Here is a 12,117-nt window from a genome sequence, read left to right as displayed (position 1 = left end):
CCTAAACAGATGGGTCATAACCACTACCCACTAATGGGTCACATTCTATAGTTTGTTAAACATTAATCAGGAAGGAAAAACCCCACACAAACATGATTGTCAGTGGTTACTAAAGAGAGCTCAAGCAGGAGCCTAGACTCCAGCATGTGGGTGAGGAGGAGCTAAAGGAGGCCTCACAGAGCAAGAAGCAGGCAGAGGCTGGAAGAGAAAAAGTTTAGCAAGTACACAGGAGTGGGGAAAGAGGAGGGCATTTTAGACAGGGCACATGTGCAAGGCGATGAAGGGACAAATGCTCACCACTCATTGATATCTTCGTACCTGGCTCAAAACCTGTGAGACAGGTACGAGCACTAAAGACACCCGTGAGCATCCATGGCTCCAGCCCTCCTGGAGCTGATCATCTAGGAGAGGACACAAAGTAGCCATATCGATACAAATCTATAAGTGCCATGATTGGAGGCATTCTGGGTATTGTAGATCTTAGAGTAGGTTTCATTACAGGTATTAGGCTAGCAAGGTTACCTAATATAGTTGAGCCATTTAAGAATGAGTAACAGTCAGCCAGGACATGGTAAAGGGAAAATACATTCTAGGCCAAGGGAATGACAATACACTAAAGCTGGAAGATGAGAGAGGCTGCTGTTTAATGAAGGTCTGAATACTTTAGAGACAGATGGGTAGCTTTAAGAAAAATGCAATATTAAGGACTGAAATTTACCCAGTGCTACTTGTTGAATTTAAAATCAATCTGGTAATCTCCTTAGTGAAAAAATATATTATTAAGAGAATACGCATCAATATAGCCTATTTTGCATTGTCTTAGATCAAAGTTTTCTTCAATACCGACTGAGAGCTTAGCAGATTTTACATATATGGATTTCCAGCTTGTTAAATTATAGAAGAAGAAATTTAATTCCAAACTAAAGCCCAAATTCTTAAGCCACTTACAGTTGTTTGGGTGTTCTTATATTTAAATCAGAATGCAAGTGTCATTCATATGTATTGTTCTTTTTAGAAGTATGTAATCAGACAATATTGACCTTTAGTTTTACCCAACAGGCTACCATGGGAAGTTAACAAATTAACAATCAGAAGAACACTTAACAAAAGGTCTCAGGTACTACATATGGCTGTTAGCAGAGCTCCAAGGAAGAAGTGCTTGCAGCTACTGTAAAATTTTGTCACTCCATAAAATAAAGTATCTACCGACAGAATGAGCTCTTCCCTATTTCTGTCATATTCAAATTGGCAAAATAATATCGAATAAAAGGAAATGCATCAAGAAACTGAAGAATTTTAGATTATATAAAAATCTATATCAAAAATATCATTAGGAATACTTTTTCATTAGTCCTGGACAATACTAATATAATTTTTAAAGTATTTCTTCATAAAATATTTTAATTGGATGATTTAATGAATTCTACAAGATGCACATGCATTTACAAGATTTGATTTTTCAATGCTTACAACTAAAGATCTGATAACAGAATCACCAAGTCTATAGGTAAGAAATATAAACCTGTTTAGCTATTTTTCTATTTATTTATCACTAACCTACATGGATTTTTAAAATTGTTTTTACAGTCAACATAAATTAGCTTCTAACTAGTGGTAAAATGGCAAAGTTTACATTGTTTATTTAAAAACTAAATTCATACAATTTAGAATTATTTAAAAATTAACCAATACACTATAATTCATTAAATCTTTTGTGGGTTCTGGGTTGGGGAGGAAACACATTAGTAAGAATTATTTTTTAATCACTAGAAAAAAAAGATATATGAATCTTTCTCTTAAAGCTTTTTTTCACCCACATGGAGGCAACACACCTTAAAATGGAGGTTAATAAGCAATTAACGGCACAGATTTAACTATAATATTACAAATGTGACAGTATAATAGCTTGGTAAATATGAGAATGTTGAGAGCCATAAAATTAAAGACTTTGATATGTGTAAGATCAATAGACATGACTTATCACTATTTAATATGAGCTTTAATTTTTAAATGTCAAGTTCCAATGAAAAGGTGTACTGCACAGGAAAACTGAAATTTCAATAAGGAATCAAGACAAAAGAAACAAACTTTATATTAAAGTGCCTTTAAGAGGTTATACTCACGCAGCAACCTCCTCTTTTGACAATCCTTTGAACTTCACCTCCAGATAATGATCTATGTCATCTTTTTCTTTGATCAACTCAGACCTAAATGAAATGGAAAGAAATAATAAAGCACTGCCTTATCGGGTAGAAAAGCTACCAAACATAAAATGCCACCAGGAGAACACAAATATTCAGGAAATGAAACCATATATAATAAATGTTCTGTAGTAGCTGTACAGTTAGGTTATTGATTGATAATTTCTAAATTTTAATTTTCTCATATGAAAGAAGCAGGGAAGAATATTAAACCCAGTGTGTAAACAAATAAAAACAAAACACATTAAAATAATCTGCATTTTTTAATTAATGGAATTTTTTTACTCAAAACTGAGGAGATCTTCCATTTTACTCATGCTGTTTCACAGTATAACTTTCACGAAGTCATATTCTGTTTGGCACAGAATCTTGAACTAAGACTACCTATTGGATACAAATGTGTAACATTTATTTGTTCCAAACATTAACAAATTTGCTCTGAAATGCTGCTTGAGTGTTTTTTTTAAGTCATAGATAAAACTCAAATAATTATTAAAAGTTCAAAGTGATTTTAAGAACACTTTACTGAGAAATATATTACATGTATAGTGTTTTATTCTTTACACTCCCTTGAACCTTTAAATATAAGCATATTATTAATAGTTTATAAGCATGGGAGTATGGAACTGAACAATTATCTGTTTTTATTCGGAAGTAATGGAGAATGGTGATACAAAACTTTCCTTTAAATGGTTAGGATAAAAAATGTTTTTATTCAATACAAATACAAGAAAAATTTTTCTTTGAAAATCCATCTTATTTTAGAGATGTGAGATTGGCTATATTTTTACTTGTATTGTAAAGGAAATATAATCTCAATAATTAAAAACAAGAATAAGAAGAATCTTTTTCAGGCTGTGTTAATATTTCACATTGCTCAAAAGTAAAATATATATACTAGTATATGTACATATGTATCTGTAATATAATATACCAGTTATGCCAGCATAACAATATATATCCTGGAATTATGTATTTATAAAAATTATTTTTTTGAAAAATTTGAAAAGAAAATTTGATTTTCTATTATAAAAGTGTTTTTTATGTAGTCTAGCTAAATGTATTTGTTTGGTCCGGGGGCTTTGGTCTTTCCCAGAAATACTAAAAATGAGGAATGATGTTCTTCAGAACAAAGTAGTCTCACAATACTGTCTTTGGTCATCATGCGTGGCAGGAATTGAAAAGCATGTATGTAAAGAAAATAATCAGACCAAGATGGGCAAATTATTTATATTGATAAAGAGCATGTGCATCATTAAACATCAATACAATTATAAATGCAATTACCAAACAATGCAATATTAGTGAATATTCATAATTATGACAAGATACATCAAGTTCTCTGTCCTGCAGTTTCTGGGCTACAACTCTGGGGTTCTGCAGCCCCTCACTGGCAGCAGCAGTTAGATGGTGTGTTTGCAGGCCCCATGGTCATTTCAGGAGCTAAATCATGCCTGCCAATCTACCTTAGTAGTAAGACTGTGTCTTCCTTCCCCCAAAGCAGAAATCAGCATTCAGGACCTTGTGGATTGGAAGCCAGACACTATTCATTCCTAAAGCTTCTGCATTTTGTTCTCTATACACATTTTTTTAAAATGTATTTCCAAAGCTTTATAGGAACTATGATATAATGGGAATCTATCTATCTATCTATCTATCTATCTATCTATCTATCTATCTATCTATCTAAAAGCCTAAGTGACCATTCAACCATTTGACTGATAGCTATGACACACACTGACCACCAGGGGGCAGACGCTCAATGCACAGGCATGGAAACATGGAACAGAGTGATGAATTTCAGAGGGAAGGGGAGAGGGGTAGAGCAGAAAGAGATTAGCCAAAGATTTTATATGCATACTAGAGGCCCTGTGCACGGATTTGTGCACGAGCAGGGTCCCTTGGCCTGGCCTGTGGGGATTGGGCCAAAACTGGCCTGGTGCATAAATTTGTGCACTGGTGGGGACCCTTGGCCTGGCCTGCAGGGATCAGGCTGAAACTGGCTCTCCAACATCCTCTGAGGGATCCTGGATTGCAGAGGGTACAGGCCAGGCTGAGGGACCCCACCGGTGCACCAATCCGTGCACCGTGCTTCTAGTATGAAATAAAATTATCAAATGAGCACTAGCTTGTTAAATAAACATATTCTTAATATTTAAGTGAAGTCCATCAATTCTTTTAACACCACACATTTGAATACTCTAAATATAACAATATACTTTTGTCTTTAAACACCTTGTTTTCTGAGACATGTTATTGGCATTCTTACAGGAAGGAGTTTATTCTGTAGGAAGAGAAATGAAAACCAAGGTCACGTACCGTGGCGTTGTTCTGGGGGAGCATGGCAGCTTCTCTCTGGCTAAGGCTGTAAGCTTGGAGCGGGACATGGGCAGTGGGGGTAGGGTCGTCATTCCAGACTACAAATAAACACACACATACACACACACACACAGAAATGGTATTTTAAAGAATAAATCTTTCAAAGAATATTTTAGGACATTGTTAGATCCACAGCCTATCATCTGAGCTGAGAAAGCCTGGGTGTACACAGAGCTACAGCTCTGTTATTCATTATAGGGGCAGATACTCAGTGAGTGAATTCCACAGGTTACTTCTCTCATTATTTTCCTCTACTAGATGCCTTGTGGCCAATTTATTACTTGTCTGCCTCTCTACCATGAAGGAGAAAATCTGATTAATGAGTTGAAAATTCAGTCAATCAGGAGTGTTGGTATAAGAGAAATGATTGCAATTAAAAAGTAAAGATTTTTAGGGCAGCTACGAATTTCAAATGTTCATGCTTTGCTTGCCTGCTATGATCAATAATTGAAAATTGCTCATATTTTTCTATTTTCTAAAAAACTTTATCATTCACAAATAAAGGCTTTCCCTTAGAAAGGACAGATGCCAAGAATAATTCTCAACATGGAGATAGCTGTCATGAGAGACACACAAAGAAAACAGTGTAACAAATCACTTCGAAACACAGTGGTTTTAAAAAAGATTAATTCAAACAATAATCATTTTATTATCTTTCACATTTTTTGTGGTCAAGAATTAGGATAAGGCACAATGGATTGGCTTTTCACTACTGCACAATGGCAGGGACTTCTGCTGGGAAGACTTAAAAGTTGGGGGTAACTCAATGAGGGGAAGCAGAAAGCATCTGTATGTGTCTTTACTCCTATATCTGATAGTTGATGCCAACTATTAGCTGGGACATCAACTGGGGTCTCTGGCAGAATATGTACAAGTGGCCTTTCCATATGGCTTGAGCTTCCTCACAGCATGGTGAACCTAGACTTCTTACTTGGAAGCTTAGGGGTCCAAAGGCAAGTATCCCTAAGAAAAGCCAGGTGGGAGCTGTTCCCCTTTTAGGGCCTGTCCTTGGGAGTTACATAGCATCACTTCTGCTATAATAATAGGCCCCCCAGTTGTGAATTCAAAGCTAGTGAATATAGACCCCCCAGTTGATGAGAGAGCATCGAAGTCACATTGACAGAAAGAATGTGAGATGAACGATATTATTGGGGCCATCTTTGGGAAATGCAATTAGTCACAGTGGAGAAGATGAGTGATAATAATAAAAGTGAGGCCGTAGCCTGTTTGGCTCAGTGGATAGAGCGTCGGCCTGCAGACTGAAGGGTCCCAAGTTCAATTCTGGTCAAGGGCATGTACCTTAGTTGCGGGCACATCCCTAGTAGGGGGTGTGCAGGAGGCGGCTGATTGATGTTTCTCTCTCATCAATGCTTCTAACTCTCTATCCCTCTCCCTTCCTCTCTGTAAAAAATCAATAAAATATATTTTTAAAAAATGTTTTAAAAAAAAGTGAGTCTATAAAACCAAGTTATCTAGCCCTGACCGGTTTGGCTCAGTGGATAGAGCGTCAGCCTGCAGACTCAAGGGTCCAGGTTCAATTCTGGTCAAGGGCATGTACCTTGGTTGCGGGCACATCCCCAGTAGGGAGTGTGCAGGAGGCAGCTGATCGATGTTTCTCTCTCATTGATGTTTCTAACTATCTCTCTCCCTTCCTCTCTGTAAAAAATCAATAACATATATTTAAAAACAAACAAACAAACAAACAAACAAACCAAGTTATCTAAACCTTACTCAAAGAGGAAGAAGTGTGGAAACAATGTCAGTGGACATAGAATGATGAAATTGTCACATGCTGTGAGGGCTTTCAGGTGCCAAAGAACCCACACTTCTACTGTTAAATAGAAAGGCACCCCAAAGCCAGAGCTTCTTGATTCCACCACCACTATGTCCATCAGTTTTGAACTCTACCATGAGCCCCACCAAGCAACAGGAAGGCTTGTTTTTGGTTTTTACATTATTTACCTCCAGGATTTACTACCTTTGTGACATAGGGTAAGTCATCATCAATCTAGACCTTGAATATATTCAACGATTAAAGTACTACTTGGTGCTAGATACTATTCTAGGTGTTGAAGATACAACTGAACAAAAAGACAAAGATCTCTGACTTTGTGAATTTACATTATAGGGGTGGATGTGGGGGGAAAACAGACAATACACAAAAAACACAATATATAGAAGATCTATAGCAAACATTAGAAACATTGTATTATACTTTATAACTTCATAATATAGTGACTTAATTCTTTTGTAATTTGAAAAAAAAATTATTTCTCTGATTAGGTGTTGCATTAATTAGTTGAGTTATTGCATAACCAGAACTTATTAAGTGGCAACCTTTGCAGAACTTGTGGTGACAAATTATGACCAACACAGGGCTGGACCCCACGTACAGTTTTGAAGGGACACCAAAGGCTCCCAAACCCACCTCCCACGAGCCTACTTCACAGAAACTGTGAGACGCCATGTGCAGAATCCTCTAATGTTACAGAGCAAACCTGGACCATCTCAGTTTCCTAACCCTGACTTGTCTCTCCCTAGTGGGTTTTGAAAAGGAGAGGAGAAAACAGAGACTGTTCTTGCTTCAGTCTGGGCATTCCATCCTCTATGAATCAAGACTCTTCTGAGAGCCCCACTTTGTATAACAAGGGCATTGGTGCAGGGGTGATGAATGCATAATTGTGCTTTAAAATGAGAAAACAGTACTTGTAATTTCTTTAAATACTAGGAAGACAAGGCTATTTACAAAGAGTGGGACCAGGCCCCAGAAGCTCTGATCCAGCCAATATATCCCATCAAGATATGTATCAGCACCCTCTCCCCAAGTTGGGCTACAAGTATGGGATATAAGAATTGTCCTTTTTAATGTTTACTGGGGTTAGATTATTTTGCTTGGAAATATAAACAACTAATGAAATCCGATGCAAATGTCACAGAGCATGATGGCGAACCTTTTGAGCTCGGCGTGTCAGCATTTTGAAAAACCCTAACTTAACTCTGGTGCCATGTCGCATATAGAAATTTTTTGATATTTGCAACCATAGTAAAACAAAGATTTATATTTTTGATTTTTATTTTATATATTTAAATGCCATTTAACAAAGAAAAATCAACCAAAAAAACGAGTTCGCATGTCACCTCTGACACGCGTGTCATAGGTTCGCCATCACTGTCATATAGGGAGAGGAGAAGGTCTTCTTTGTCACACAGATCAGCTGTGATTTTTTCCCTTCTAAAAACTTGAGTCAACGTTTCCTACCATTAAAGTTTCAGCTTCCAGTTCCTTCATTTTGCTCTCCTCTGATCTGAGAACATTAGCAGCAGGAGCACCTTTACTCTTAAATTTAGTTTAATGTAAGTATTGCAAGCCCTGCTGGCAAGCCTCAAGGCACAAACTCTGAATGGGGGGTGATCAGAGCTGAATGATAAAGTAGAAAAAAGGTATTAACTGCATATTGGGGAAAATATCCCTCAAGCAATCTATGCTGCAAAGTTTCAGACCAGAGTTAGGGTGGCAGTTAAACAGGCTCCCTCCCCACTCTAAACCCCACAGCTTACCTTGCCTATACCTTTTGAAAAAGGGGATTTTTGTTTTTCACAATACATGGCCACATATTCTGTTTTCCATAATAGATAATGTGTGTACTGAAATTTTGCACACTTAATATTTGAAATGCATTAAATATTTAAAGGGATCCTGTAACAAATTATTTTCTCATTTAAGTAATCACTATCTTTTTTTTATAAATGCAGTCTTATTTATGCTGAATTAGAAATAGTTGTAATCTAGCATATAGACGCAGCCAGAGGGAAAATAAGTGAGAAAAAATGCAAGCATGCTTTGGGGCCTGTTATTTCAGGCTTACTTTTACCTGCAGAGTGAAGAAAGCTTTTTGCTGTTTGTTAAATTGAGCTGTATCATTTTCCTGGTATGACCAGTATCCCCAGCTCCTAGGTGATCTCTAATCATGAGGAATTAAAGTACCCGAGCCTGAAGCAGAAGTGGAACACATCCTTAACCATGGCACTTCATCGGGGTTCTCCTAGCTCAAGACCACAGAGGAAATCACACAAGATGGGAGCAAAGGCAGGAAGGGCAATGGTTCAGATTCGGGTAAGGGAGAGAAGAAGTATTTCTCCAGCTCAGTGTTCTCAACCTTGGCTGCACATTAGAATCACCTGGGAATCTTTTTAAAATCCTGATTTCTGGGCCTCATCCTCCAGAAATTCTTTGTTATGGGTTGGGGCCACAACATTAGTAACAAAGAAACAGAATTTCCTGAGGATAAGGCCCAGAAATCAGGATTTTAAAAAGATTCCCAGGTGATTCTAATGTGCAGCCAAGGTTGAGAACCACTGCTCTAGCTGGTACCAAAAAAACGAGCTTAGCCCCAGGAGCTGAGGGGGAAGCAGTCTGTGAGGAGGACCCAGAGGCAGCCCCCCCACTCCCGCAGCCCCCCCCCCCCCCCCAGGGCCAGCAAGTGGGCTGCGCTGCATGTGGCACCACAGGGGCTGAGACGAAGATCAAAAGGCTGCCTGAAGCCAAATCATGGCTGGTGGATTCTTTGATCTGCTGGTTGGCTCTTGTATTGGTCATATTTAGTCTCTAAATTTGGCCCCCACATGCAAGGACAGATGAGAATGGAGAAAGGTTTGAAACGCTGGTCAGGCTGAATGTGTCCCACAGTGTGAGTTTAAATCTCTGGCCTCCAAGTAAAATTCTTCAAAGAGTAACCCTGTTGTTGCCCACTCTCCCAGGAGAGATCCTCCTCAGGAAAGACACAGGGAGGAGGGGAGGCCTAGCATCCTGAAGGCCGTCTGCTTAGGAGTGACAATGCCTGAGGCTGACCACTGTCTCCAGAATTCAGGCACTTTAGGGTAAAAGCCAACAAACCTCAGCAAGCAAATTTATTAGTTGTCATCAAGAGAATACAAAATAAATAGGATTTTACGATGTTCAAAACCATTTATAACAATGAGAACTTTTCATATGATCACCACAAGCTCTCTTACTATGAAAGTTTGAAAAAGCTACCAAAGAAATACAAAGAATTACACTCCCAAAAAGAATTTTTAAAATTAACATGAGTTTGAAGAGTCACTAAATTTTTATCTCCTACATCATAATTTTTGGACACTTCTAGGACTCCATGGGAGGTAATTAGGTAAGTTTTTCAATACATAGATTTCCTACTAATGAACATTTACTGAGGGTTAATCAAAATATACATTAGTGAAGTGTTTGAAGACAGGCATGGTTCACTCGACTTACAATGGAGGTTTCTGCTGAAAATCTTTCCAAGCTAGACTTCAGCCTGAACATCAGGAAGTAAAGAATAATAGCGGAGAAAAGGAAAAAAAATTAAATTAGTTAATAGAACAATTTCTCTCCCCGCCCCACATCATGAAAAGTTATTCATACAACAAATACCAAATACTTACTATGAGGTTAGAGGAACTTTAAAAAAAAAAGTATAGACACTATGGGATAAATTAATCACTAATCAATGAAACGCCACTACCTATATTGTTATGTTACAGGGTGGGGCAAAAGTCGGTTTACAGTTGTTCAGATGTAAAATAATACAATAATTAATAAAGAATAAACTCTGTGTTTCAGATGCTTACAACTATTTTCGCCCCACCCTCTATTCTAATACAAATGCGACATTAGGGATAACCACTTGATCGCTCAGACTTACGAGATTGCGTTACGTTTACCCAAACTGAGGACACCTCAGGTCCCTGTCTGCTACTGCCTGGTTCTAAACAGGCCAACTAATTTGTCCCCACAGGCTCAGGTGCACTGCCGAGCCAGGGCCCCAGCTGAGGAACTCTGAGAGGAGTCTCTAGACCAGCGAGGAAGGTCCGTGGGGGGCAGGGAAGGCACTGCCCGCCTCTCCTGGGAGCTGTGGAAGCCCTGCCCCTGCCTCGTCCCTGCGTCACGAACCTCGGTGGACCGGCTCTGGGGAGCTCTGGTTTTCCATTCCCCTTCAGTGACTCCTCCACCAATGGCAGGTGCAGGGCCCTGGCGCTGCCCCGACTTCCCTTCTTGTTTTCAGGACTTGGCGAAGCCAGGGCTGGGCGAGCAGACGCCGGAGCGTCTCCAGGGATACAGAGGGGGCGGTGCAGGCGGGCGGGTGGGGTTAGGCTGCACTGGGGCTCGGGATTGGGGCAGCTCCAGACCCTCGTCACGGGGGCGGGGCCTGGTGGGGGCGGGGCCTGCAGAGGGCTGGGGGAAGGGGGGGGGGGGGGCAGGGAGGCCCTTAGACCCTGCAGGCTTTTCAAACAAGGCAGCTTTCAAAAGTGAGACCGCTTTCAGAAATTCGTTCTAGGTCCAGACCAACGTCCTGGCAGTTGCCGCCCCGAAACATTTCCTTCATGGCGCTGCATTCTCAATATTTCACCAACATTTCTCTGCTGCCCACACGATTGAAGGAAAAACACTCAGGTTGGCATTCGTGACCTCCATGACCTGATGCCACTTTAGCGAGCTAGTTAAGTCAATTCATTCCCCTCATCCTCAGCCTTAGTTGCAGCCAGAGCCATCTTTTCCCTTCTATTCTCCAGAAAGAAAATCTAATTTTGAGTTGTGGTGAGCTAAAAACCCAAGATCTCTTTATAGAATCTCTGTGTGTGTGTGATTTTTTACCTGAAACTCAAGATTTTATATTTACACTGATTAATGTCAGCCTGTTAATCTCAGCCCATCATTCCATCTCATCTCTCACTTGTAAGTGCAAGAAAGCTCACTTCTTTGCTCATTCTCTCATACATACAGAGGACAAGAGAGTGAGGCCTGTTGCTTATTCCCAAATATAGCTGTGCTAGAAAGCAAGGCTTTAATTCATTGCCTCCTGTCACACACTGTAAGTGAGGGAGCCAGCAATACAAGTCATTCTATTAACCATAAATCAATTCTACTTGCAATATATATCTTCCATTTTTCTTTTCCACTCATCCATTCATCCATTGAAGGGCACTTTGGCTATATACCTCAAGTGAGAATGCCAGTCATATGGTAGTTCTAGTTTTAATTTTCCATAATGGCTATATAAATTTACATTCTCACCAACAGTGTACAAAGGCTTTCCTTTTCACCAAAGGGTCTTTTATATACCACTGATCACATAGCCAAAACCAGGCTATATAATCAGGTAAAACAGATGCAGATTATCAAATATATATTTTTAATAAACAAGGTAGACAAGGTAGTACAGGTGAATTAAGGGAGCTTCAACCTTTAAATAGTACATTATATATCACTAGCGAGTACATTTATTCCTATCTTGGCCAAAGGGAGTATCATGGCTCCAGGCATCCCTGGAGATAAATAAACAAAAAGCTACCACAGATCAGCTGCCAGCTAACCCTGTACTTTCCTACCAAAATAGTAAATCAAAAGCAATACTGCATTTCTGGGGGAATGTCAGACTTGAAAATTTTAGGAGTGATAACTCCTTGACTATTCTTTTTTAATTATCTGTGTTAGCTACACAACATAGATGTATATCTTAAAGAATAAAAGGTTGACCAG

General features: G+C 39.1%; 1 protein-coding gene across 1 annotated transcript in view; it reads right to left on the bottom strand.

Moving 5' to 3' along the window:
- TTC29 (tetratricopeptide repeat domain 29) overlaps positions 1 to 10,663 on the bottom strand; it is a 155,461-nt gene extending 144,798 nt beyond the window's left edge. The window contains exons 1-4 of the mRNA XM_059695312.1: positions 10,531 to 10,663; positions 9,853 to 9,895; positions 4,521 to 4,618; positions 2,124 to 2,207 (exon numbers count right to left, since the gene is read on the bottom strand). Coding sequence (XP_059551295.1) covers positions 2,124 to 2,207; positions 4,521 to 4,612 — 176 coding nt within the window. The 5' untranslated portion in view covers positions 4,613 to 4,618; positions 9,853 to 9,895; positions 10,531 to 10,663. The remainder of the gene's footprint in view (positions 1 to 2,123; positions 2,208 to 4,520; positions 4,619 to 9,852; positions 9,896 to 10,530) is intronic.
- Between the last annotated feature and the right edge of the window lie 1,454 nt (positions 10,664 to 12,117).

This window comes from Myotis daubentonii, chromosome 5 (genome assembly GCF_963259705.1).
Source record: "Myotis daubentonii chromosome 5, mMyoDau2.1, whole genome shotgun sequence".
Classification (NCBI taxonomy): Eukaryota; Metazoa; Chordata; class Mammalia; order Chiroptera; family Vespertilionidae; genus Myotis; species Myotis daubentonii.
Note: the sequence above shows the minus strand (reverse complement) of the source record. Positions and strands in the feature narration are given on the sequence as shown.